The 27,423-nt window shown below is 38.9% G+C and overlaps 1 protein-coding gene across 1 annotated transcript in view; it reads left to right on the top strand.

Moving 5' to 3' along the window:
- The window catches only part of DMD (dystrophin), a 2,214,077-nt gene that overhangs the window by 583,569 nt on the left and 1,603,085 nt on the right, over positions 1 to 27,423 (top strand). The window contains exons 19-23 of the mRNA XM_088454197.1: positions 1,450 to 1,691; positions 9,546 to 9,726; positions 16,447 to 16,592; positions 18,902 to 19,114; positions 25,728 to 25,841. Of these exons, the coding sequence (XP_088310323.1) occupies positions 1,450 to 1,691; positions 9,546 to 9,726; positions 16,447 to 16,592; positions 18,902 to 19,114; positions 25,728 to 25,841 (896 nt within the window). The remainder of the gene's footprint in view (positions 1 to 1,449; positions 1,692 to 9,545; positions 9,727 to 16,446; positions 16,593 to 18,901; positions 19,115 to 25,727; positions 25,842 to 27,423) is intronic.

Genomic DNA, 27,423 nt, shown 5'->3' with positions numbered 1-27,423 from the left:
TGCTTTGTTAATTATGCACACCCTTAAAACGCCCGTTTTGATCGTTTGGCACGCCTGCGTTCGGATCTCCACTCCCCGTTTTCAAGCACCTTCCCCTGTTACCACCCACAAACGCCTCATCGTGTCACTCAAATTAGCAGGCACTCACTATTTTGCGAGCGCTCGATTTCCGACCGCACTGACTGGTTGGCGCATGCGCATTGCGACCCATACACATGCGCAGATGTGCGAACATCGCTCGGAGCGAACAAGCGGCCGCTTACGAGCGGCTCTAAATCAGGCCCTCTGTCCCTGCAAATCCCCTCCGCACACTAGTCACGGTATTTTCGCAAAAAATACCATGACAACGTGCCCACGCATGCATCTACCGACCGCCGCTGCTACCCCCCTGGCGCTAAGCCCCGCCCCCATCATTAAACCCCACCCCCCATGATCGCGGACCCCCCCGCGCCCCCCCTCTTTCAATAGCACTTACCTGCAGTCATCGGTGCTCCGGTGATGTCTTCCATGCCTCCAGTCAGCTGATATCTCATACTGCACTGGGACCCGATCACCTGATGACAGGGCTGCAGTGCACCATGGAAGACCAGCTGACCGGAGGGAGAACATCACCGAAGCCCCGACCACCGGTCCATGGAGTCAGGTAAGTGAAAATAAAATGTTATTTTTTTTTTTTTTTTGTAGCAGAGATCAGCTTGTGGCCTGTTTAGACTGGCTCCGGGCTCTCCTCTGCCTTTTAGAGCAGAGTAGGAGCCCAGTAACTGGGGGAGACCCTGGATAATGCCACCTCCAGGTGGCGTTGTTATCACAGGGATTTCCCCGGTATTTTTTTACAATTTATTTTTAGTAACTTGGGTCGGATCACATTTCCCATTACAATTATGGGTAATGCGATCTGCTTACTACAAATAAGTGATACTTAGAGGTTGGAGTAGAATTTTACGAACTCTACTCCAATTGCCCTGTAATAACTATAGGTGATACTAAAATAATGTGAAAGGGTGTGAAAACACCCTTTTTCACTTTATTTTAGTAAAAATAATGTTAATAAATAGAGCCCTTAGTAACCATGTACAGTATGTTACAGGTATGTTGATGATGGTGCAATATCACTGTTTGATGAATAGACAGTACTGCCCATTGTTACTATGTTATTCATTATGAGCATGGCAATCTGTCTCCACGGTGGATACGGGCATCTGGATAAATGTCCTTTACCTTTACACACAGCTATAGCTATTTTTCTGTATACCTTTGCCAATTTAAATCACATCTTATCTGTTCAAACCTTGGAATGTGTACAGTAGTGTTATTATTTCTGTCATTTGTTTCATATGTAAGACAGCAGTTGCTGACTACAAATCTAAACACTTTTTTGTATCCATAAAATAACTTTCAAGACTTGTGCTAATTGCTTTAATTATACGATTTATGTTTGTTTATTCACAGATGGCCTTAATGCAGACAGCATCACACAGTCCTCTCAACATCTGAACAGCCGGTGGACAGACTTCTGTCAGTTATTGGGCGAGAGACTCTCTTGGCTGGAATATCAAAATAGCATCATTGCCTTTTACTCCAAGTTACAACAATTGGAACAGACAGCAATTACAGCTGAAAACTGGCTAAAAGCACAAAGTATTATAGCCTCAGAAACAGAAACCGTTAAAACACAGTTACGAAAATGCAAGGTGAGAGAAATTATTTGCAAGTGTTTAAGTTGTGTTCCATATAATTTGCATAAATATCAAGTTTAGTGGGGACTTCAACAAATCTTAGGTGTCTTTTGCATGGTTAATATCATATAATTAGAAACAAAAACTTACAACTCTAATACCTATTTTCACAGTATGCCTGTACATTTAACCAATTGCTTAAAGAACGAGTGCAACTAAGGGGCCTATGTATCAAAGCTTGATGAGAGATAAAATTGTGAGAGAAAAAGTATTAACCAATCAGTTCCTAACTGTCATTTTTCAAACACAGCCTATAAAATGTAAGTTAGAATCTGATTGGTTGGTGATTTATCTCACAATTTTATCTCTCATCAAGCTTTGATACATAGAGGGGTATTCAATATGAAACGTTAACTTCACTGTCGAAGTTAACGTTTCATATCGGAGTTTTTACCTGCGTTAAAGTATCGGGCGCGCACCCGCTTATCCTCGTATTCAATATAAAATTAACGAAAACGGGAAACTCCGAAGTTGGATTTGCATAAAGTTACGAATTTTTCCTTTTAAAAATTGTATTACCCCCCAAAGTTCTAAAAACATGGGGGAACACTATGGGTACCCCCGTTTTAGCCTTTAATTGAAAGTCGGGGATTTAAATAGCCGCAGCAGGTGTTTTTTTCCCGACATTGAAGAAGTGATGCAGAAGAGCACTTAGGTTATTTTTTTTTGTTTTTTTAAGTGGTCCCATCAAATTTGGGGTACATGGAAATGGGTACTAGCATATTTTTAAGTCCCTAAAGTAAGTTTTTAAAAATTCTGCATTTGTGCACCTGCCGCTATAATTCTATTCCTCAAAACACCTGCCGCATACTTGCAGAATAGCCCTGAACCTATTTCCCTATTTTTAAACAATTTTTTCCCATTTTTTTTTTTCACCCCAATTTTGAAATACATTTTTTGGGGTGTCCCTATTTTTTTGTCAACTTTTTTTGACACAGTTCTTTTTTAAATGTCATTCCCAGGGGTGCAGGCTATTTTTTTTAAGCCTGCACCCCTAAACCCCAATTCTGCACTTTTTTTCGACACCTATTCAATGGTGAAAAGTTATCCCCGTTTTTTATCAAAGACTTTTCAAAACTGCGATAAGTCTTTGAAAAGAATACGGTGTAAAAGTAAAACCTGTGATAATGACGTCCTACCTCCGATATTAACGCAAAAACGATGTTATCGCTCCCATATTGAATACCCCTGATAGGCTCCTAAGACTGGTGGGATTTCTCCCAACTCTGCTATAATGATTTCAGAATGAATATGCTGTTATATCCCCACAGAAAAACAAACAAAAATGGCAGCTGCTCAATCAATCTAGCAGTACTAATCAGGTGCATGAAAGGGAGGGGTCATACCAAGTAGAAAAAGGAGGGGGATTTAACCCCCTATTGTACCTCAGCACACTGAATAATACCTGCAACAATATATGAAGACTATTTGGTCATAGAAATTCAGAGATATTAGTTGCATGCATTTGCAAATACATGGGAGGCTGCTGGGCCACGTCACGGCTTCTCTGTTACCAGCAGTCCCTAACACTAAGAGGTTCACGTCCGGGGCGCAGTGCACCCCAAAAAATGTCCAGCCCAGGACCCCCCCAGGGCATCACACGAAAATGGAAAAAGAGTGACAGTGCAGTGTAAAGTATAGCTGTGTGTGAGTAATCATTAAGTGTGGAATGAGAGGTTAAAATATATGTGAAAAAATACATGAATAATAAACAAACATAAAAGGTGATGTGAAAAGCAACTATGTGTATTAAGTGGTGATGCCCTGAGGAGGCCCAGCCAGACCAGTCCCGGGGGCCCTACGCCCAAACGCTCACCCCAAATGTAAAATATACCAATTATAAGGCCTCATGATAAAGGCACATATATAATTTTGTCAAATGTAAGGCCTCATGATAAAGGCACATACATAAATGCATCCAAATTGAGAGCCAGCTTACCTGGGAGTCACCCCTGGGAACTCCAACTAGCACTACTAGAACCAGCATGCCCTACTAATGCTGGCACCTTCATGCAACTCATAACAAACAAACAAAAATGGCAGCTGCTCAATCAATCTAGCAGTACTAATCAGGTGCATGAAAGGGAGGGGTCATACCAAGTAGAAAAAGGAGGGGGATTTAACCCCCTATTGTACCTCAGCACACTGAATAATACCTGCAACAATATATGAAGACTATATGGTCATAGAAATTCAGAGATATTAGTTGCATGCATTTGCAAATACATGGGAGGCTGATGGGCCACGTCACGGCTTCTCTGTTACCAGCAGTCCCTAACACTAAGAGGTTCACGTCCTGGGCGCAGTGCACCCCAAAAAACGTCCAGCCCAGGACCCCCCCAGGGCATCACACGAAAATGGAAAAAGAGTGACAGTGCAGTGTAAAGTATAGCTGTGTGTGAGTAATCATTAAGTGTGGAATGAGAGGTTAAAATATATGTGAAAAAATACATGAATAATAAACAAACATAAAAGGTGATGTGAAAAGCAACTATGTGTATTAAGTGGTGATGCTCTGAGGAGGCCCAGCCAGACCTGGCTGGGCCTCCTCTGGGCATCACCACTTAATACACATAGTGTATTTCTTTCTAAACCTCATGTATGAGAAGGAAGACCCGCTCACGTGACATTCACTACACCTGTACATGTTATGCAGCAGCCGTCTCCACCACACTATTTGAGGATGACTATACCTTAATGCAATAATTACCTGTTTTTTTTTTTTTACTTTATTAACCCATTGTGGATGGTATATGGCACTACATTTAACAACCTTGCAATATATTCTTTCATTTGTCTATTAGTGAGTATACTGTAGATCAAAGCTAACCATTTTTTTTTACGTGTTATACTTTTTGAAGTAATACTATTGAAAACAAGCTATTGTATTGTTTAAACTGCTGTGAGGTCTTCATCTGCTATATTATCATCCAGGCAATATCTATACATATCCGGTACCTGCTGACACTTTACTGAAATTTTTTTTTTTACATTTGTGTGGTAATTAGAGCTATATTCTCATCATTGGTTATTAGTTGCTTAGGGAATTTTCCCTGCATATACTATAATTATATACTAATTTGTAAATTATTATTTTTTTGCTGACAATCATTGTGTATAGAGGGTTGTACCACCCTTATGATTATTTTTTGTCTAATTTTTAAGGTTTTATGTACTATAAGTTTAACTTAATACCTTCCATTCATCTTATAATATCACTACCATACACACTATACAGTGATATGTGATGATATGTGATTTTGTATCTGTATGCTGCTATATATATCGTAGTACACTTATGCATTAGATTACAGCTTTTGCAGATCACAATGAAGTCTGAATTTTTATATATATATATATATATATACTGTATATAAACAAGTAGGGGAGGGAGCAAGCACCTGATAGTGTAGTTGTAATTGCCACCTTAGGATATAGTAAAGCTAATACATGCGTACCAATGGACGCCAATAAATGGCGTATCAAAGGATTATTTTCCCAATTAGGTATGTGTTATGGGTTAAACCTCTGGTAGCCTTTGCTTCTCCCAGTAGAAATCTGTATCAAATGGAGGAGAGCAAGTGCCTAATAGTGTAGTTATAATAATTGTCACCTTGGGATATAGTAAAGATACTAATTTGTGTACCGGATGGACGCTAGTAAATAGTGTATCAGAAGGTTCTTTTCCCGATCAGATATGTATTATGGGTTATACATCTGGTAACCTCTATTTTTCCCAGTACGTACAGCCAGCCTCAAGGCAAATAGAAAATCTCCATAGTGCAATATTTTTTGTATAGGGTATGCACATTTATTGTGACATTTAGGGGCATATGTATCAAAGCTTGATGTGAAATAAAATTGTGAAATATATATCACCAACCAATCGGCTCCAAAATATCATTTCTTAAACACAGCCTGCAAAATGTAAGTTAGAAGCTGATTGGTTGGTGATATATATCTCACAATTTTATCTCACATCAAGCTTTGATACATATGCCCCTAAATACACTGGGAACAAAGTACATAAAAATAAAAAATTGAAGGATAAAGTTCTAGATAATATTAAGGGATGAACATCCTACAACATTATATATAGCCTCTCAAATGGATAAGGCTGCATCTAGCTTTTCCCAGACTCCACTGATATCTTAATTCAGGAACCCATCTGGCACCACACGCTCCCACGTCCGTTCTTCCGGTCCCGTCTCTCCCAGTGTATGCTGTGAACACTCAGCCGGAATTGACATCAATTGATGATTTGAAGTAAAAGGCAGTACTCTAATCAAGTCTCCAAGTGCCACCTCACCACTCTGTTTGGGAGAAGTTATTGTGTGTCTCCTTGGTGTGTCTTTAGCTGGGACCATGTGTGCACCACAGTCACCGGGAAGCATTTTACGGCCATTTCACCCTGTCAGGGCTTGGTCCACACTTAGCTTCCAAGAGACTGTGCACATGGTCCCGGCTACAGGCACACCAAGCATAAACTAACAAACTGGTATAATTTATATCAATAAAAATACCTGAAAATGTTTTATTAGGAATGTAAAAATAATTGAGTGGTTCTGCAAAAAAGTTTAAAATTGTTTCAGACAGTACTTTGCAGGTCATGTTAGGGAATTTTTTTCTGTTTATTTCTTATGTAATAAACCTTTTTTCATAGTATGGAAACTGTAAGCAAAGTTTTTCATGAATTGTTTAACTTTTAGGAAAATTACTATTCGTTCTGTTGGCAGACAAACGTGTTATGTTATTGCTGTGAGTTCATGCTGTTCTTGGAAGCTGCTGAGCCTTTCAAACAACATAAATAGCAACAATAATCTGTTACTTTATCCTACATTAATGGGATTCTGTTGCTTTTTTTATTGTACTGCAAAGAAGGCTAAAGAATGAAGGCTAGTAGTGCCAGTCGTATTTCCTGGAAATGGACAAAATAATGGCTCCAGAGATCAGGTGTATGACATATCTGTAGACGGTTTTACAGTTTGGTATAAACTTTAAATTATTGCACTTTCTTGAACTTCACGATCAGTGGCACTGATCCAGTCATGGGAACTTATTGGTAAGATAACTTTGGCAGCAAGTCTATTGTTGTATATCTCCGAAATCTCTGCGCTGCTTGTAAAATACTTTCCACATGACTGTATTATCCGCCATCTGCTTTAGAAAAAATTGCACAAAAACTGGTGCGGGAATAAGGGGAACCCAGTTTCATTATCATATTGTCATATTACTATATGAAATACGTGACGCTGGCTTTAATTGTAAGCTGCATTTATTGGGAAGAATTTGAGAAGAGTTTAGTCAAATTAATGACATGAAGCAGATATACAGTGACAATTATGAGAAAGATTAGTATGCGGTAGAGGTTAAAATATGTGCATTTACTTAATTAAAAACTTAAACCATGGGTTGAAAAGCAGGTTCACAGACATAATTTAGGTCTTGGAGAAAAAGTTTAGGTACCCCTGAAAAATGCTACTTGGAAATGAAGAACTCAGTCAAGAATGTTTTTGAAAATCCTGACACAGCTTGGCTTAGAAAAGAATCCAAGGCCTAAAACAGTTGGTAACTCAACCAAAAATTGGCAATAACGTTGCAATATTGGCAGTATTTTTTCTCATCTTTCGCAGGAATTTTTTTTAATTTCTGTGAGCTTGGCTTACAATGTCTGTTTTTATTCAATGCTGAAATCTTAATTTAACTCTTAATTTTACAGCTGCAATAACAAGCACTGTCCATGTTGGTGTGTACTCTGCTCAAGGGTTCAGATGGAAACACCACTAAAAGTGTTACATTTACTTAGAAGTGGGTTGTCATAATCACTGATCATTAGTGGTTTTGACCGATAGTTTTGACACAGCAATAGGAATAAAAACTAAACCAGGCTTGTTTAACATTTGTTTCTATTGTTCATTGGCTTTGACAAACCACACCTTAGTAAATATACCCCAGAGTATCAATTGTAAGACTGAGTTACACCACTTGTTTACAGAGTTATAGCGCTGCAACAAGAACCTTTCTACTGTGCACTTGTTTCCATCTAAACACCCGAGCAGAGTACACACCAACATAACCTTGTGATAGCTGCTGATCGGGCCTATAATTACAGTGTATGGCCACGGTTGAGCACCAATTATGGCTTAGTCTGGTATGAGAAATCTTTCAGCATGCCTGATGGAAGTAATAATTGGTGCTCAGATCTGATAGTTGATATTCTCACCAACAGACAGGTAGACCATTATCTGACAGTGTATGGCATCGTCTGATAATTGATCTGTCGGTCTGATAGTGAGTTTTATTTTACAACCTTGTCAGCATAATTAACAGCTACATTGCACCTACTGACAGTTGCTCTGACCTCTGACCCCTCCCAGCAGTACCACACCTACTGAGCATGTCAGTCTCAGGACATGCCATTTTCAGTTATTATATAGATTACTATCTGATGTACCCGGTGTCACCTGGGTAGACCTTAGATATTTACTGTTTTCATTTCCATCTCACCACTCCAATAACACATTAATCCTTCACATCTATAGTAATGTATCCACTCACTCACTGCTATAGTAAGACATTAGTCTCCCTCACCTGTGTAGTAACACATTCCCCTCCCATGCCTGTGTAGTAACACATTCCCCTCCCATAACTTTGTAGTAACACATCTCCCTCCCTCACCTGTGTAGTAAAATATTCCCCTCCCATATCTGTGTAGCAACACATTCCCTTCCCTCACTTCCAAAGTAACAAATTCCCCTACCTCATCTGTGTAGTAACACATTTCCCTCCCTCGCCCATGTTGTACCACATTCAACATTCCCCTCACTCACCTGTGTAGAAATACAATCCCTCCCTCATACCTATAGTAACACATTACCCTCATTCACACCTGTAGTAACTTATTCCCCTTCCTCACCTCTGGAGTATCACATTACCCCATTCACCCCTGTAGTAAAACATTCACCTTCCTCACCTGTGTAGTAACACATTCCCCTCTCACTGCTGTTGTAACTCACTATCCTCTGTCAACTCTGTAGTAACACATTCTCTGCCCTCACTATTCAAATAGGGGAGCCACACCAACTGCCAGTGATGTGTGGCAGCACTTGGGGTGACAGTTGGTGTTTGAATATTGTACTGTGCTATAGCCACAATGAAACAGTCAGTCAGGACACTGCACAGGGAGAGAAAAAAATGTACCCCTTTTCACACCCTTAGGTTTTGAATTTAGAAATATCCCTTCTTATTGGGTACCAACGTCAGGGAAGTAATATACTCCCTGATTTTGATGTCTCTAGGTCCAGGGGTTTGGGCTGGGCATTGATGAGTCAGTGAGTCAGTCAGGACATTTGCTTTTATATGTATAGATTGCCTATATAGTGCCCTCATTTTACAGAGTGCTGTACAGAGAATATTTCTAATTCAGTTGCTATCTCATTAATGCTTACAGCCTAAATTAGCTAAAACACACACACGTTTATTTGCCAGAATCCAATAAATCTACGAGTATGTTTTCAGAGTCATTGGGACAAATCCCTCCCAACCATGAGAGGAAACACAAACTCCACAGAAATAGTGTTATGGTTGTGAATTGAATTTATGACCCCAGTCCTGTGAGGTGGTGATGCTAGCCACTGTGCCACCATGCTGCCCCATAGTATAAAAAGAAGCAACTATATACTAGGAATGCATTTATTTCTATGTAACCCTTGTGTGTGTGACATATATTGTTTTCAGACTGATTCACGTTAATGAATATTAATATCTATTTTAGAACTGTTTAATATATTTGTATCTATTGGGAAACAGGATGAAGTTGCCCGCCTGTCAGCTCTGAAGCCTGACATTGGATCCTTGCAAGTTCAGGGACAACAATTGAAAGAAAAGGAGCAGAGGCCAATGTTTCTGGATGCAGATGTAGCAGCTTTTCTCAACCACTATAATCAAGTTCTTTCCAACTTGCAATCTAGAGAAAAACAGCTTCAGAACAGTAAGTGCTACCATCAAAACATACAAGACCAAAATAGATAAACATTGTTTTGCTATAACATACAGTACAGTACATTTAATTGACAGGTCTGCCTAGTGCCCTGTGACTTATAGTACCATTGCTCACTTTTATAATAAAACTAACAATGTAGTGTGATTGTTTGTAGCTGTACAATAACATTATTTTATTGTGTGGAGTTGAAATACATTTCTACAAATAAATTTAGTAATTCAATAAAGAACCTAATTCAATTTACAAATGGAATTTTGACCTTGTACTTGATTAGTTCTTTAAATCCATACAATTTAGTTATAGAAATGTAATTTTAAGCAGTCACAAAAGACAATTTGTGCCCGTTTGGTCCTTTGTCACCAAAAGCAACCAAGGGCAGCATCAGCACATCTGCTTTTTAGGATTCCCGAGGATGTGTGCTACCTGTGTGGTCCTGCTCATCTGAATACACACTTCTTAGACTGCCTGTGTAATTTTTGTCAGACGACAGATATAATGTATACTTGTGTGTCACCTGATTCTGTCCCATCCACCCCCACTTTATCCACTGCTTTGTCCCCCGCCCTGCTGCTCTGATCATAATTCTGCCCTATTCTGGCTGAAGAAATGTATTGTTTGTGAGGACAACAGTTAAAAATATGGGCCTGATTCACTACTGATCGAAACTGCGATTACGCACGCAATCGGGTGATTGTTGCGTTCTGTGCATGCGTCGCAGTGTGCATACGTGAAGACTCCACTGCGATCAAGACTGTAATAACAGTGACTATGCAGACCCATCGCAGAGTGATTGACAGCAAGTACTGTTTGGGGGTGGTGATGGGGGGGTGGTCAGTGACACGCAGGCGTTCCTTTGAGTTTGAGCACCGTTACAGGGGCATGCATAAATTGGCCACTGCAATGCCATACGCAGCTTGGGCTTTTACTGCATGTGATGAGGTTAGCAAATCCTGAGTAAGGTGAGACCTTGTACAAGTGTGCGTGAGGCTCTGATGGTACTCGATGTATCAATGGTTTTACAGTCTTGCTAAGTATTACGTATGTGTGTAAGCTAAAGGGGGAGTCCTTATGTTAGGCTGCGACGGCATTGAGATTGCAAACATTAACATATCTTCACAGTGAGACTGCGTGCATAGTTGCTATTGCTATTACAGTAGCGATCCTTACTGAATCAAGCCCTATGTCCACATTTTTTTAAGCATTGAGTTGCTGCTAAATGACTGGCTGATTAGATATTTGCATTAACAAGCAGATGTATATTTGGGGATGGGTACAGGATGCCGGAGCTCGGGATCCTAGCGGTCAGAATCCCTGTGGCGGCATCCCGACAGGGTTAGGATACTGACACCTGTCTGTAGGTACCCTAACCCTCTCCCTTCCCTAGTGCCAAAACCTAACATCACCCCCTAGTACCTAAACCATATATATGTGTGTATATAATATACAGTATATAGGGCACAGGTTTTCACGCTCGGTCCTTGGGACCCCAAACAGTGCATGTTTTCCAAGTCTCCTCGCAGAATCACAAGTGAGATAATTAGCTCCACTTTTGGATCTTTTGAAATGTGTCAGTGAGTAATGAATACAACTGTGGACCTGCTGGGTGACCCAGAAAACGTGAACTGTGTCAGAAAATGTGAACTGTGTGGGGGCCTCAGGACCGAGTTTGATAACCTCTGATATAGGGTGAATTGTCCAGTGAATGAACGATTAAGGGAAGTGTCATATTTAAGGGATGGTGTATGTAGAAGATACAACATAAAAACTATTTTGAGACATGTACTGTCATTATTACTATGTATACTTTTAAAATACATTTTGGTTTAAAGATTGAAGGAATAGTTAGAACTTTACAACCAAAAAACAGAGGTGAATGGATGCACAATGACTTACATCAATAAAACATAGTCAATAGATCTAATCTAGGATTGTATACACTAAAATGTAAGATTACTGTGTTACACCTGAAAATGTTCTTTCACTGGTACTGTAGTGTTCATTCAATGGTTGATTCACCCTATGTATGAAATGTATGTCTGTTTGCATATAGCCATATACACAACTCTGCACATCGTACAAATCCATTGACACACCCTCTGAGCCTAAATGAGAAGACCTAGTGGTACCCCTTAAGTTGAAAGAGGAGATAAGACTGAGCTGAGTACGAATAAGCTTTGCCTGCATTTGCGTACACTTGGTTCTCAAGCATGTGCCATGTCAGAATGTGCAAAGTACTCTCCACAAATGGCCTTGCACTCAATTCTGCATAACCTCCATAATGTCTGTCTTATCCTGACAAAGGTAAATGAAGGGCACTCTACCGTATAGTCCTAGTTACATATTTAAGTGAAATATCTGATTAATAAAAGCAAATTGGTATTTTGTAACTATTGTTAGTTTCATGTCAGCCAAACATATAATGCAATAATTTTTATGCTTACTTTGGGCCGTATTTTTTCCTATACAAATAAGATCCCCTTATCTACTCTATCAGACCTTTTAATAAATGAATGGACCTTCTCTCCATAAGCCATTGGCAAAATAATAAAGATTGGATCATTTATTATCATAATTTTTCCTGATTTCCTTGTAAATTACCAGTGTCCACCCGGCATATTTAACTAATTTTATGTACCATGACTAAGTACATTTGTTCTGTGGTGTGGGTGCTTTGTAGCACAACATTTGCTCTCAATTCATTACTACTGGAAGACCTGTTGCATATGCTATAATAATATAGTGCAATACTGCACTAAAACTTCCTCCTGGTGCTTCTCGACATTCTCTTTGGAGCCATTCTGACTGCTGGCGTGCTTAGCGGAGGCAACTGTCTCATGACTTGTACATATGTACAGTCACATCAAGCAGATGATTGGGGGTGAGGAGGGTTTTAAGCAACATAATTTTTCTTCTGAACAAAAACACATTTGCAGAAATCAAAGCTAATCACTTTAAATGTATAATTAAATATTTTAATGGACAGTTATGATATATTGGAAATGAGATAGGTGCCTTTAAATGTAAGTCTAGAGAAGTGATTAATTTTTCCACCTTCTATCACAGGGCACACAGAAACCAAAATAATACTGCATATCGAAAAATTATAATATAGGTATAAATATATTTTCACAATGGTCCTATTCATTTCTCCCATCACCCCTTTAGTTACTGTTGTCATTTTCTTTCATACTGTGCTAAATCTACTGTCATTAGCCATTATAGTGTGGCAGACTTTTATTTTTTCATCTTTTTTCAAATAATATGTTTTTAACACTAGCCTGATACTGTATGTATCTATTAATGCTAACAGTAGATACATACCTTATCAACTTTTAGGAAGAATATATGGCAGTTTTGTTTTGATTTATATTTTTTGATTACACCATTTAACCTTTCCTTTGTTGTTTTAGTATTTTGAACAGCAGTATCCTCTAACTCAAATACAGGTTGATTCTCCAATATCCAAATATACTGAAATTTCTGAATTTTGATAGCATGACTGAGATAGGAAAACCTGTTTTTTGATGGTTCAATGTACACAAACTTTGTTTAAAGCACAAAATTATTACAAATATTGTATAAAATCACCTTCAGACTGTGTGTATAAGGTGTATATGAAACAATTAAATTTCATGTATGTACACACACTTTGTTTGAGTCACAAAATTATTGAAAATATTGTATAAAATTATCTGCAGGCTGTGTGTATAAGGTTTATGTAAAACATAAATGCATTCTGTGTATAGATTTTGGACCCATTCCCAAGATATCTCATTATGATATGCAATTATTCCAAAATACTGAATATTCTGATATACAAAATACTACTGATCCCAAGCATTTTGGATATGGGAGAGTGAACCTGTAATGCTATGTGTGGACTAGACATTCAAAACATATACATTATTTTCCATCCCACTGCATGCTGATATTCTGTAACAGGACAAATTAATAAATATTGAATGTATTGCACAGACTTATGCAAAGCTTTTTACAGTGTTGTCTAATTATATATTCAATTTGTCTCTAAACTGTACAGTTCAGTTGAGACTGCTGTTTTAATTTGTGCTAACTTTATATTCTTTGTGCGAGATTTAATAAGCTATTATTTTTGAATAATAAAATATAAATGAAAATTACATCTAATTTCTTATACTTTATCTACAGACTCGTTATTTTTTTATATTTAGGATTTTATATTATTGATTGTAGCTCTTGATTTTAGAAAGAAGCATTAATCGGGGGGGAGGGGTTTGGCCTTTTAAAAAGGTAATCTTTGAAAGACATTTTTGATGCATTTTGTGTCTATATAAGCCTTATGTAAAGTTTGCAGTCATCATGGGCTAAAGTATGGATCAGCCTTTACAATCTAAATGTCCTTTATCTCTTTGTGCATTCATCAAAGATTTAGTAACCATTGGTCTGCTTTTTGGCTCCCACACAGAGCATGTTAAGTTTTTAGACCAATATTTCATTTTTGTTTCTTCACTGCAATTACACTCTTTCTTAATACATTTTGTATTTCTCAGACTGCAGTTCTTGTCTAAAAACTCAGTTATGCCATTACTACATGAAATAACATGGCCACCTTTCTACAGAAATAATTTGTGCAGGATAGTTATTTTTTATTAAAGCCTTTTCACCTTTAAAGCAATTTCTACATTTTCTTTAAACAAAACTGAGCTTCAGTGCTTTTTTATATCTGTCTTTTAGCAATCAAAGCCAGTAAGTAGATTGATGTTGTGAATTTTATTCTTGAAAGTTCCATGTAGGAAAAAAAATGATCTTATTAAAGTTTCATACAAAAAAAAAATCATTTTAAAATGCTTTAAAGTTGAATTGGCTCTACAATGTGGAAACAGAATTCTTAATGAAAGGCGCTTTTATAGGAAAGGGGGTATTGATATGCAGAAACTCTGCCAAGACATCTTCCACTTTGTAGGATGAAAACAAAAGCATTTTAACATTGCTCATAAGTGTGATGGCTCAATTTAATTATTGGTAATGCCACATTTTAGTGATTATTTAACTGATTATCTTTTATTCTACTCTTATTTGCACTATGCCTTTATTTTTATGCATTTATATGTTAACCTGATTCTGCAAAGGAGAACTTTTTTTTCTCTTTAAAATATTGTTTAATTTAAATCTTCACTATATTGTAATATTTTCTATTAACATGAAAAATGTGGTCTATAATGAATTCATGCTTACTAGCCCAGAAAAGTACACACCATTGCATGGCTGTTTCTCCTTCCTATGGTGAACAATAGTACAGTAGTAGTGTATTCCTTTCTGTGGTTGCATCAGTAAACATACAATCATGGGAATGAACTGCTTACTGGTACCTTGGTGCAGCCTTTTATATATTTTTGTATGAATTTATATGGGAGTATAACTGCAAGCTATCACACGTATTTATAACATTTTAGAAAAGGCTTAATTTTTTGTAAAAGAAGAATTGTAAATGATTGTGGTTATTACATTTCCAGAATCAATAAGTCCTTAAATTGGTAATAAAATATTTACTAAAGTTGTTTTAAAACATTTTATGGTCTGAAACAGGATCCAGTGGACCCAATTGGTTTTTAATCCTTTATTGGTTAAGGATAGAAACGTTTCTATATAAAGGCTCCTACAAATAAGTGCTAAAAGATTAGGACAAATTTGTACTTTGTCCTTATATTTAGTTCAGTTTAGAAGTGAATTCTCATAGCTTTACTGCAGCATAGTTTATTAGGTACTTTGAGTGCTCCCCTAGTACTCCATTATTATGCTTCAAGTGGTACCGCTTGTGAATGCTGTAGACATCGTTGAAATAGATAGAAAACATTACTTTATTGTCATTAAGGGGTTGATTCAGAGATGGGAGCAAAGCAAACAAAAGGAGCAACTTTGTACCTAAGAAAACCATGATGGAATACAAGGGGTGCAATGTACTGGTGAGCTTTATTTTTGCACTGCAATTTAGATTTGTGCTAAGACATGTCCTTCCCAAATCTAAATCTCTCTGCACATTTTATATCTAACCACCTGCAGTGTAACATGGTTTTGTCAAGTTGTAAAGTTATTTCTTTTTTTGCTGGGTTCCCAACAGAAAATTAGCTTCTATATGTCTGTACAGGCCTATTTGCCTCAATTCTTTTTTTGACTATTAATATTAAAACTTGTTCACAAGGCTTCACGAAGCCAAGCATAATAAGAACAACTATGTATATAAACACTAATGTTCACAATTTAAAGTTTAATACAAGTTACACATACTGTACAATATGATTTACATATCTAGGTGCTTTTCCTTTACTGAAATGTGATTTCCTTCATAGACATCATTAAAGAAAGTTATGTGACACAAATGATATCACTATGTGTATATATGGAATTGTTTGATTTACTGGAGTTTCCACATCTTTTAATGTCACTTGTTTATATTATACTAATGAATAACCAGCATTAGAACTTTTCATGCTTTCTATTAATAAATCTGTAATGTGATCAAATGATATGTGTCATGTTAAACTCATACACGTGAGTTTTATCTGAAGCAAGCACAATCATTCATATATTTAATAATGAAATAATATAATTTTATACTTTTTAATTATTACATTCCTCTCGTTTTTGCAAGAGAAAATAAATGAATGTGTCTGATGCAAATATATATTAATAATAAGAAGAAAACAAAACTACATTCATTATTTTCATCAGTTTTAGACAGTTTACCTCCAACACAGTACAAGGAGAAAATGAGCACTATCCTTCTGTGGATCCAGCAGTCTGAAACCAAACTTGCTATACCTCAGGTCACTGTTACTGAATGTGAAATCATGGAACACAGACTCAGGGAGCTAAAGGTATGTATAGGATGATAATATAGCAACAGTGGCATGCTATGTTTCTCTGTTCAGTTATATATTTATTTATTTTTTTAATAGGGCAAACAATATTTTTAGATTTTATGTGATCAATTACATGAAAATAACATATATTCTAAGGGGTAAATTTACTTAAGTGATAGTTTTTAGAAGTGGAGATGATACCCACAGCAACCAATCACATTCTAGCTAGAATAGAAACTTTCAAATATATCATGGGTTTTAACAAGGTACAGGAGGGAGACATTCTTCAAAAGAAGAGAAGTACTAAAACAGGAGGACATGCACTGAGACTGGAGGGAGGTAGATACAAAGGAAATTTGAGGAAAAATTACTTCACAGAAAGGGTAGTAGATAAGAGGTGGTAGAGGCTAAGATAGTAGAACAAATTAAACATGCTTGGGATAGGCATACGAATATCCTTATATAGAACTAAGGATCATGTAGTGTTGAGGTTACCAAAAGGTAAATAAGGGCAGACTAGATGGGCCAAGTGGTTCTTATCTGCCGTCAAATTCTATGTTTATATGTTTAGCTATTAGCTTCTAGAAACTGCTAGTTAAATGTTAAGTAGAATCTGATTGGTTGCTATGGGCAACATCTCTACTTCTGAAAACTCTCACTTTAGTAAATTTACCCCTAAGTCTTATTTAATTTATTTTAGTCTATAAATCATATGACAAGAAACACATCCTCAGGGGTGTTTGTCAATAATAAAACCTATTGGGTAATGAACAACTAGCTGCTTAAACCTAATTTTTAAATTAAATGTTGCTTAGTTGTCAGCATGGTTACAGATCACTTACTTGGCAATTCTATTTCTAGAGGCTTACTGAAGTTCTTTCAGTATATATGTATATATATATATATATATATATATATATGCAGAAGGACTGTTAGTTTGTGGAGCACTGCTTTCTGGATATTCAGTTACATTATTTATAGTCTGTGTCATACTCTGAATACCCAGTAGGTACCAATAGGTAAAGCTTTGACTCAAAGGACCCCCATATAAATAGCATACCCAGAAGAAGGCAATGCTCAAAAAGTTATTTGGACTACTTGTTCCGAGAGACTCGTTTAAAAAATCTTATCTCTTTTCATTTATTTATTAAGGCTGTTGAGGTCCTAAAGCTTTGTTAAAATTATTTTGGCTAGACAGTATTATTTTTGGTCTACTCCAAGCTCATTGTTTAATGCGTATGAGAACCATACTGAATCAATACAGTACTTTCCATAATCTATGTTTATTACCTCTGTATAAATTTGTAAACATTGGCACTATCCAGATAATGTGACAACTGACTATTCTGATCCTATAAGGAACACTTATTATAGTATCTCCCCATTAATAAATATAATTCAATCATGTGTCATATGTACCTGTGTAAAAATGTGGTTTTGTTTAGTGGGATTAATGTCATAGCTCTGCTCTGTTCCAGAGTACTAATATATTTAAATAATACATTATTAGAACTGCTCTTGAGCATAGAACTATTCGCTTTTTGTAAAACAGATTAGAATAAAAGCACACCACTTTCAGTGAAGTCACTGAAAAGTGATTAAATGTTTTTTTTAAATTGTCAGTTTTGGAGGCTCAGTCTTGTTCTAAAAAGAATTACATACCTTCTAGCTTTCCCCAGATGGCACATTATGTAAGTGTGCTACAGCTATTACCATTTATGTGTTTTTTGTTCTGTATTTTTCCCATTTTTATTATTAGTTTTACATTTATATTTCTAACATTGACCTGTTTTTGACATTTAATCAATAAGCATTGTATCATAATGTTCACTTTTAATTAAGGTTTTGCTTTTTAGAGCACTATATTCATGTATGGAATATTTTGGTTTACAGACTCTTTGATTAAATCATGTTGCAATAATAATTTTGGGACTAGTCAAGGGGTAACGAATGTTTCCAAAAAGTTTAAACTCTTGAAATATATCTTAGTGGTGTGTTTAATAGGGTGTTCAAGATATATTTTTTGTACTAATTTTTAAACATTGCAGACATCAATTTACTAATACAAACTCAATATATGAAGTTAGGGTTTAACATTTGTCTCAATACAGTATTAAACATCAATTATTTATTTTCTAAATTGATTACAAAAAATATGTTTTAATTGTTTGCAAACATATTTTAAGAATCATTTTCCCTTCAATAAAATTAGCTTTATTATTATTATTATTATTATTATTATTATTATTATTATTATTATTATTATTATTATTACTATTATCATTGGTATTATTATTATTATTTCTTCTTCTTTTTTTAACCAGGCCTTACAAAGTTCCCTGCAGGAGCATCAGTCAGATATGAATTATCTCAGCAAAACTGCAGAGGAGTTATCTAGCAAAGCATCTGCTGATGTCAAACAAAAATACTGGTCAGAAATTGACCAAGCCCAAAGCCGTTGGAAGACATTATCAAATCAGCTTGCAGTACAATGCCAAAAATCAGAAGAGCTACTCAATAAACATAAACAATTTCAGGTATACTTCTGCTGTTATATCTTTCTTTGAACTTTAGTGACAATATACAACACATTTTCCACATATTAAACAATGCGTTATTGACATTGACAAGTACCAGAAGCAATTAGTGTAATATGAATCATACTTTATTAGCACAATATAACTAAAATGCAATATTGCAAGATTTTTCCATTTTGTGAGGCCAGAACAAAAATTTAGGCCCTCATTCAGAGCCGCTCGCAATTAACGCTCGCTCGTTCATAAAAAGGGGGTGGCTATTCAAATGAACCGTTCGCTCTTTGCGGTCTGTTGCCGCCTCCATGTCTGAACGAGCGAGCAAAACATACGCTCGTTTATTTGATAAAAACGCCCCCTGGCCGCTCGCATCATACGTCATGTCCGCTATTTATTAGATTAATCGAGTACATCGAACAGCGTATGAACTGCTCGCTATTCTTGTGGTTGGTTTTTTCAACCACAATATTGCGAGCAGTTCTGACTATAAAATAACCCAGTGACGTGGTGAATGACGCTGCTGTATTAATTATGCACACCCATAAAACGCCCGCTTTGACCTTTAAGCACGCCTGCGTTCTGATCTCCACTCCCCCTTTTCAAGCACCTTCCCCTGTTACCACCCACAAACGCCTCATTCTGTCACTCAAATTAGCAGGCACTCGCTATATAGCGAACAAACGATTTTCGGCCGCACTGACTGGTTCGCGCATGCGTACTAAAAACCGTACGCATGCGCGGATGTGCAAATATCGCTCGGAACGAGCGTACTGCCGCTTACGAGCGGCTCTGAATGAGGGCCTTAGAGCGCAATGGTTTAACTTGGCAAAAAAACACTTTTTCATATTTGAGCTTTTTTTTCTAGATGGGCTATTTTATTTATTAGGAACAAAATGTTCACAGGTGGGGATTACATTTCCTGTCCCATGATTTACAACTTAATAAAAATGTAGACATATAAATAATTATGGGTTATTATACAATGTTTATAAAAGTAACTGGTGTCAATTATTGTTAATAAATTGTTATAATAAGAAGGGTGCTCTGATTCATCCTCTCCTTAAACTCCTTCATTGGCTGCTCTTCATATATACCAATTTAATCTCCTCAGCCTAGCTGTCATAGGAGTAAATGGGGGAATCATTAATTAGCTGAGAGAAGTGCTACTACACTGTCAGCCAATCAGCGCCTTCCCCATTCACTGCTATAATAGAGACCGGCAATGACCTGTTATTACTCGTAGAACTGTACATAGGACCTGATTCAGACCTGCTCGCAAGCGGCCACTCACTCGTACGCGGCAGATGTTGTAAGACCGCGCATGCGTACACTTCGTTCTGTGCGTGTGTGAACTACTTAATTCGATCAGAATCGGCTCGCTCGCCCAGCAAAGACATCCCAGTGTAATGAGTGACAGGAGAAGCCGTTTGTGGGTGGTAACAGGGGCAGGACACTAATAACGGGGTTGTGGAGGTGTGAACGCAGGTGTGCCTGAGTGTAGCAACGCCGTTTCAGAGGCATGCATAATTATCAGCCAGCGTCAAAGTACACGTCACCTACCTGTTTTTTTACACTGAAGTCCTTGCAGTGCTTGCGGTAATGTAAGGCGACCACAAGCTCTGCGAGCCCTTCCGATGGTGCTCGATGTACCAATGTTTTAATGCACTTCCAGGAGATGACATGCGCTAGTGGGCATCTCTACAGACGCTAATTGGCGTCTATAAACACAAAGTGATCGCTCGCCAACACAAAGTGGGCATGCTGTTGCCTTTCCGAGTGATCACCTGCCTAGCCATCATTTAGGCGAATTTGCATATGCTGGGTGCGAGCAATTGCATCTAGCGAGCGGCTCTAAATGAGCTCAATAGTGTACAGTGCTAAGAATAATATTCAATTATTCGTCAATTATCCTGCACGGTAAACCCGCGGCTAACATGTATTAACCCATTAATCCTGAGTCTGCAAGTAAGAGTCAGCATTAAGTGCACCTTCTGGGGCTTAACGTGTGGGGTAGAGTTACTTACTTGTTGAGCTTTATCCACTGGGTTTAATTGAATCTGCCCCTTGGTGGTTGTAGGGATATAATTGAAGGGACAGAAGGCGTGGATGACATAGGCTGCTTTTTTGTTTAACAATTCCTTCAGGGTACAAGATAGCAGCCCAAGAGGAGGGATTCATGCAGTTAAGATGAGGAGCAGTGGGAGTTAGTTTCCAGACTTTTCCACACAGTAATTTCCATATTCCTTACTTATTCTTCTATGCCTGGTGGGGTGTTTGTGGTTTATGTGGGACAGAAGCAGGGCCACTACAAGCCCTAGGGATGCACTAGACCATAAGGCAACACCCTGTCCCATTTAGAGGTGATAAACTCCTACTACTGCCAAGGTAGAACCAGTGGGCAACATTCTCTGTTCTTCAGATTGGAAGTGTGTCACATGGCTACTTCCAGCATAACTCTGATATGGAGGAGAAGAAGCAGCCAGTAGCTTCACATGAAATAAGCTACTGTTTGCTTTTGTTGTATTTAAGGAGATTAAATTCACTGGATGAGTAAAATGTTGTCACTCACTCAATTTTAAGCACCCTCTAACCACTGGCACTTTTATGCCCTAAGCAGGTGCCTAATGTATGTTCTCCTAATGGCTGTACTTGACCTGGATAAAAGCTGAAAACTGTACAGTAGTTAGTTTCACTTGCTGAAGAAGTATATTAACAAAGATATATTTGAACAATATCATCTCTATGCTGATGATACTCAGATCTACCTTTCCTCCCCTGACCTCTCTCCCTCTCTCCTCACTCGTGTCTCCAACTGTCTCTCTGCTATCTCTTCCTGGATGTCCCAGCGATTTCTTAAACTTTAATATGACTAAGACTGAGCTAATCATCTTCCCACCCCCCTACATAACCACACTTCCCACCATTTCTTTATCAATTGATGGCACAACTATCTCCTCTAGCCCCAAAGTGCGCTGTCTTGGGGTTATCTTAGACTCCTCCCTCTCCTTCAAACCACATATCCAGAATCTCTCACAGTCCTGTTGTTTTCATCTTAAAAATATTTCCAAGATTTAGACACTTTCTCACCCAGGATGCCACTAAAACCCTCATACACTCATTGGTCATCTCCAGATTGAACTACTGTAACCTCCTCCTATCTTGCCTCCCCAACTCCCTTCTTTCCCCTCTCAAGTCTGTCCTCAATTCTGCTGCTCAGCTCATCTTCCTCTCAAAATGCTCTGCATCTGCCTCCCGTCTCCTACAAGCCCTCCACTGGCTCCCCTTCCCTTCCCTTTTAGAACCCAATTTAAGGTTCTCACACTCACTTACAAAGCCCTCAGCCATCCCTCTCCCATTTACATCTCTGATCTCATCTTCCTTCACCGCCCTCTTTGTTCAACAAATGCATGCCGCCTCTCGTGCCAATTGATTACTTCCTCCCACTCCCGCCTCCAAGATTTTGCCCCGCTGCTCCCACCTTTGGAACTCTCTCCCGCTTCCCATCAAACTCTCCACCTCTCTTCAATCAATTCAAATGGGCTCTCAAGACCCTCTACTTCATCAAAGCATTCTAGCTCTCATCTCTGCTTGCTGCTACATACTCCTTCCTCCCTGCCCACCCCATCTGTGTCACCCCTGTTTGTCTTCCCCTCCCCTTTAGAATGTAAGCTCCTAATAGGAGGGCCCTCTACCCTCTTGTGCTTCTACTTACTCTACCTTCATCTACTTCTTTCTCTCTACCAGGGCACCTAATAATTGATTGCTTTGCCTTGTTGCTTATCTGGGTGTTATGATCGCGAATGTAGCGATGTATATTATCCATGTCCTGTATTGTATTGTACTGTACTGTAAGTCACTGTAAATCAAACTATTTGTTTATGTACTTTGTGAGGCGCTGCGGAACACTTGTGGCGCCATATAAATAAACAATAATAATAATAATAATAATAATAATAATAACAGATGAGATAGTTGGTTTATATTACTTCTGTGTTTCCTGTAAGCAGACAAATGGGGAGATACTGTATACTACGGATTTCCAAAGCCGCAGATGATCTGCAGCTTTGACCGATGGATCTCAAATGGCAATAGCAATTAAAGTCTGATTTACCATTAATTACTATTGCTGTTTGAAATCCATCGGTAGTAAAGCTACCCCTAAGTGACAATCTGCTGAAAATGTCTTTGTTTCCCTCATTGCAAATGAGAGTTCCTGACACCTAAATAATTTTCTATCTCACAAAACATATACTGATTGTTTACTTGAGGTTTAAAGGTTTGAGGTTTAATCATAAAAATAGAATTGAAGATAATTGGTGGAATTAAAAAGACAATTGCCTGATTCAGAAATGTAGGCAAACATGATGGTTTGCGTATATATCTCCGATGGTTACTGATCCGCATGTGGGCCAGATCTATACTGTATACTTGTACTGCAAGATCGCTCGTAGTGCTCCCTAAGCCACAGCAACCATTTGGGCATAGGGAAGGGAACCGCTTTACAAAATAGAGGCACTTTGAGGCCCCAGTAGAGAAGTTCTCGCTGCCATTCTGAGTAAGCTTAAGCTTACTCAGATGACCGATGGTTGCCCGATGGTGGTCCGATGCCATGTCCTTGGACACAGCATTCTAATCTGCAATGATGACAGTGGGCATATTTTATTATTACCAGTTATTTATATAATGCACACACATATTCCGCAGCACTTTACAGAGAATATTTGGCCATTCACATCAGTCCCTGCCCCAGTGGAGCTTACACTCTAAGGACCTCATTCAGAGTCGGTTGAAGCGGCCGCACGGTCGTACGCCACCGATGTTTGCTATACTACGCATGCGTAAAGTTCGCAATGTGCGTGCGCAAACTAGCCGCTACGATCAGAAATTTCTCTCTCCTTGAACACAGCCAGGTCGGTAGTTTGAGTGACAGATTGAGGCATTTGTGGGTGGTAACAGGGGAAGGTGCTTGAAAACGGGGGAGTGGAGATCCGAACGCAGGCGTGCCTAATTATGCGAAAGGCGTTTTATGGGAGTGCATAATTAACAAAGTAGCGTCATGGCACATGTGACATGGGAGGTTTTTACACTGACATGATCGTAGAGCTTAAGAGAGGGTATGGTCAACCTTAAGCTCTACGACCAATTCCGATGGTTCCCGATGGTCTCGATTAATCCTTATATGTCCGGAGATGACGTGCAATGCGTACAAGAAGGGGGTGTATTTTTTTGAATTCCGGCCGCTTCCTCCCCTTGGTCGGCCAGCTACCGTTCCGAACTTAGGGACGCAGCTTGCGAGTGAATCATTTGCATATCCGGCCCCTTTTCCCGTACGACCGTGCGGTCGCTTCGATCGACTCTGAATGAGGTCCTATATTCCATACCACATGTACAGATAAACTAGGGTTAATTTTTGCTGGGTTTGAATGCAACTGCAAGACACAGATGCCTGTCCCAATGATCCTGTATATCCACCACTAATTTCTCAGAATAAACACTTTCAACCTCTATACCCATATTGTTTGAATGAAAGTTAGAGCAGGGGGAAATAAACATAGCAGCTACTGTACATTGGCTAAACTGTGATTTCAAAATAGCTTTTAGCAATTTCAAAAGATACATTTAGGATTAGTATTTGTGAGTGGGTGCATTCATGCTAAGAATCACTCTGATACAGTCCTTTAACACATTTTGAGGAAAAATGCGATTAGTGCGGCTGAGTCACACAGAACCTGACACGATGAGAGGGGCTGCTTAGTGCGAGTGAGGCAAAAGTAAGAAAGGACACATCTGTATCTCTTTTTAATCTTCCCTGTGTTCTAGCTGTGTAGTGTACAATAATCATTTTTCCTTATACACTAATTAGATATGAACAGAAATGTAATTAAAAAATGGGTATTTATGGGACCAGCATTGGGAGGGTGTGCTGGTTCCTGTAGTGCTATTTGGAGGTCTCTGGGGTACTTTCAGGTGAGTTAGCTCTCAACTTAAATGTATATATGTGCTGTAATCACATGGCACTACAGTATGCAGTTACTGTATATGATATGGGTGCTATTATCAAGTAGCATTAGAGGCGCCGTTACATAGAAACCTTTACGTGGGCCGGCGCTTAACCATGTATTTGCAAATATATTCAACAGAAATCTCTGAATTTCTATTATCATGTAGCATTCAAGTCTTTTTGCTGTTTGTCTTGCAGTATGCTGGAGGGAAGAAAAATATGTTTTTTTCTAGAATTGTAATAACATATAAAAGCAACTTTCAATATTGTTTTTTATATACCAATGCCTATTTGCCATTGGTGATGGAACCCAGGAGAGTCCCAGCTGCCTATGTTTGCTGTGATCTGCAGTAATTGCACCACACCTATCTGCACTTAATGCTCCCAGTGTCTACAAATTGCATTGAAATTTGTCCCATTTTTAACTTAACCATCCGGTAATACAGCACTTGTGTAGTAAACAGGATGTCTGCAAAACAAGAACAGCTGTTGATAAGTTCAACATTATAATGAGTAATTTTTCTTGTATATGTTAGGTAAATATTGATTGTCGATGCTCACCTACTGCAGTCATGCAATAAGTATGGTCATGTTTATGTTTTGTTTTACTTTTAGAATGATATGAAAACATTAAACAAATGGATGGCAGAAGTTAATGTTTTCCTCAATGAAGAATGGCCAGCCCTCGGAGATTCTGAAGCACTTGAAAAACAACTAGAACAGTGTACTGTAAGTTCACACATGACTGTAGTAGCAAGAAGATTCTTTTCTATGAGCACTGAATCTATCAAACAAAATTACATCTAGACACTGGAATCGGTATGATATACCGCCAGACTTAAGCTTGGCGGATGTAATACTGACGCCAGAAGGCGAAAGCTGAAAATCCCGACCTATGGTAAGTTCTAACCCTAACCCTCTCCTCCCCCCCTAACCCTAACCCTTCCTTAGGGGTGCCTAACCCTAACCCCCCCAGTGCCCAACCCTAACTCCCCCCCCCAGTGCCTAAACCTAACCCTCCCGGGGAGGTGCCTATCCCTATGCCCCCCCGGGAGTTCCTAACGCTCCCCTCCCGCGGCTAAGAGGTCCCGATGCCCGGCTTGTCTTCGTTCAGTATGCCAGGCGTCGGGATTTTGGAATCTGGATAATGAAAGGCATCTATATTTCGATGCCTATCATTAGTCTTATGCCAGGATTTCACAGCTGGGAAGTCGGCGGTCAGCATTTTGACCGCCGGCTTCCTGACTACATACCCTAGTCACTGATACATTTCAAGATGATACTCACAATGTAATTTTGCTGTAACAGTCTGCTTTATTTAATAGGATGTCAGACAATTTTCACAAATATACCCATTTCTTGGTGATCCCTAGCATTTAGCTACCACAGTTCAACTGAATATCAGCATCAATCACCCCACCCATACGGACAAGCACCTTTTTAAAATGCGCTATCAGAATTGGCTGGCATTAAACCCATGTTGTCCTTTCCCTAACTCTAACAGTTCATTGCTTCCCTATTTATAAAGCTGATTAGCCCAAGTGCTCTATTTTGCTTAGCCAACTGCAGCTCAACCATCCACTCAGCCAGCAAAAACATGGGGTAAGCCCCAGCTTTGCCACACTACATATCTTTCCCTCCATTCAAAACCTTGTATTAGCCCAAATAAAAATAAGCCTGTCCTGTCTTAAGGTGGGTACACACCTGACAGATATATCTGCAGATCGAGTGATCTGCAGATATATCTGCAGATGATGGTCATTCATACACACTGAACGACTATCATCTGCATGCTGCAGCGGGTCACGGTGGCCGTGGGGGAGGGTTGGGGGCATGGCCTAATCGCAGAAGACGTGGCCACCCCCCTCCCAAAAAAAAAAAACATTAGCGGCGCTGGGGAGGGAGGCGCTGTGTGCCCCTCAGCCTGGCGCACAGCCAATGGGGGGCGTGATCAGCATGATCGCTCTCCCCTTTGGCACAGGAGACTGCACAGGCTGCTGCTGTAGCAGCCTCGGACAGTCTCCCAGTGCAGCCCAGCACACAGCAGCGTGTGCTAGGCTGCTATGGATGGGGAGCTGTGCTGGACCCGGGTAAGTAGTACCCTCTCGTGGCTCCCACCCACTCTGCACCCCTGTGTATGGGCGATTGGCTAATCACCCGTACACACTTACCGATGGACAGATATGTTTGCAGACATATCTGTTCATTGGCTGTGCAGCACAGCCAATGCGATATGTCTGTGAACGATGTTGTTCACAGACATATCGTCTGTACACACTGGCCGACAGGGGCATGATATATTGGCCGATCA

This window comes from Taudactylus pleione, unplaced genomic scaffold (assembly GCF_031769625.1).
Source record: "Taudactylus pleione unplaced genomic scaffold, aTauple2 ptg000609l, whole genome shotgun sequence".
NCBI classification, from domain to species: Eukaryota; Metazoa; Chordata; class Amphibia; order Anura; family Myobatrachidae; genus Taudactylus; species Taudactylus pleione.
This window is presented reverse-complemented; position numbering and strand designations above follow the sequence as displayed.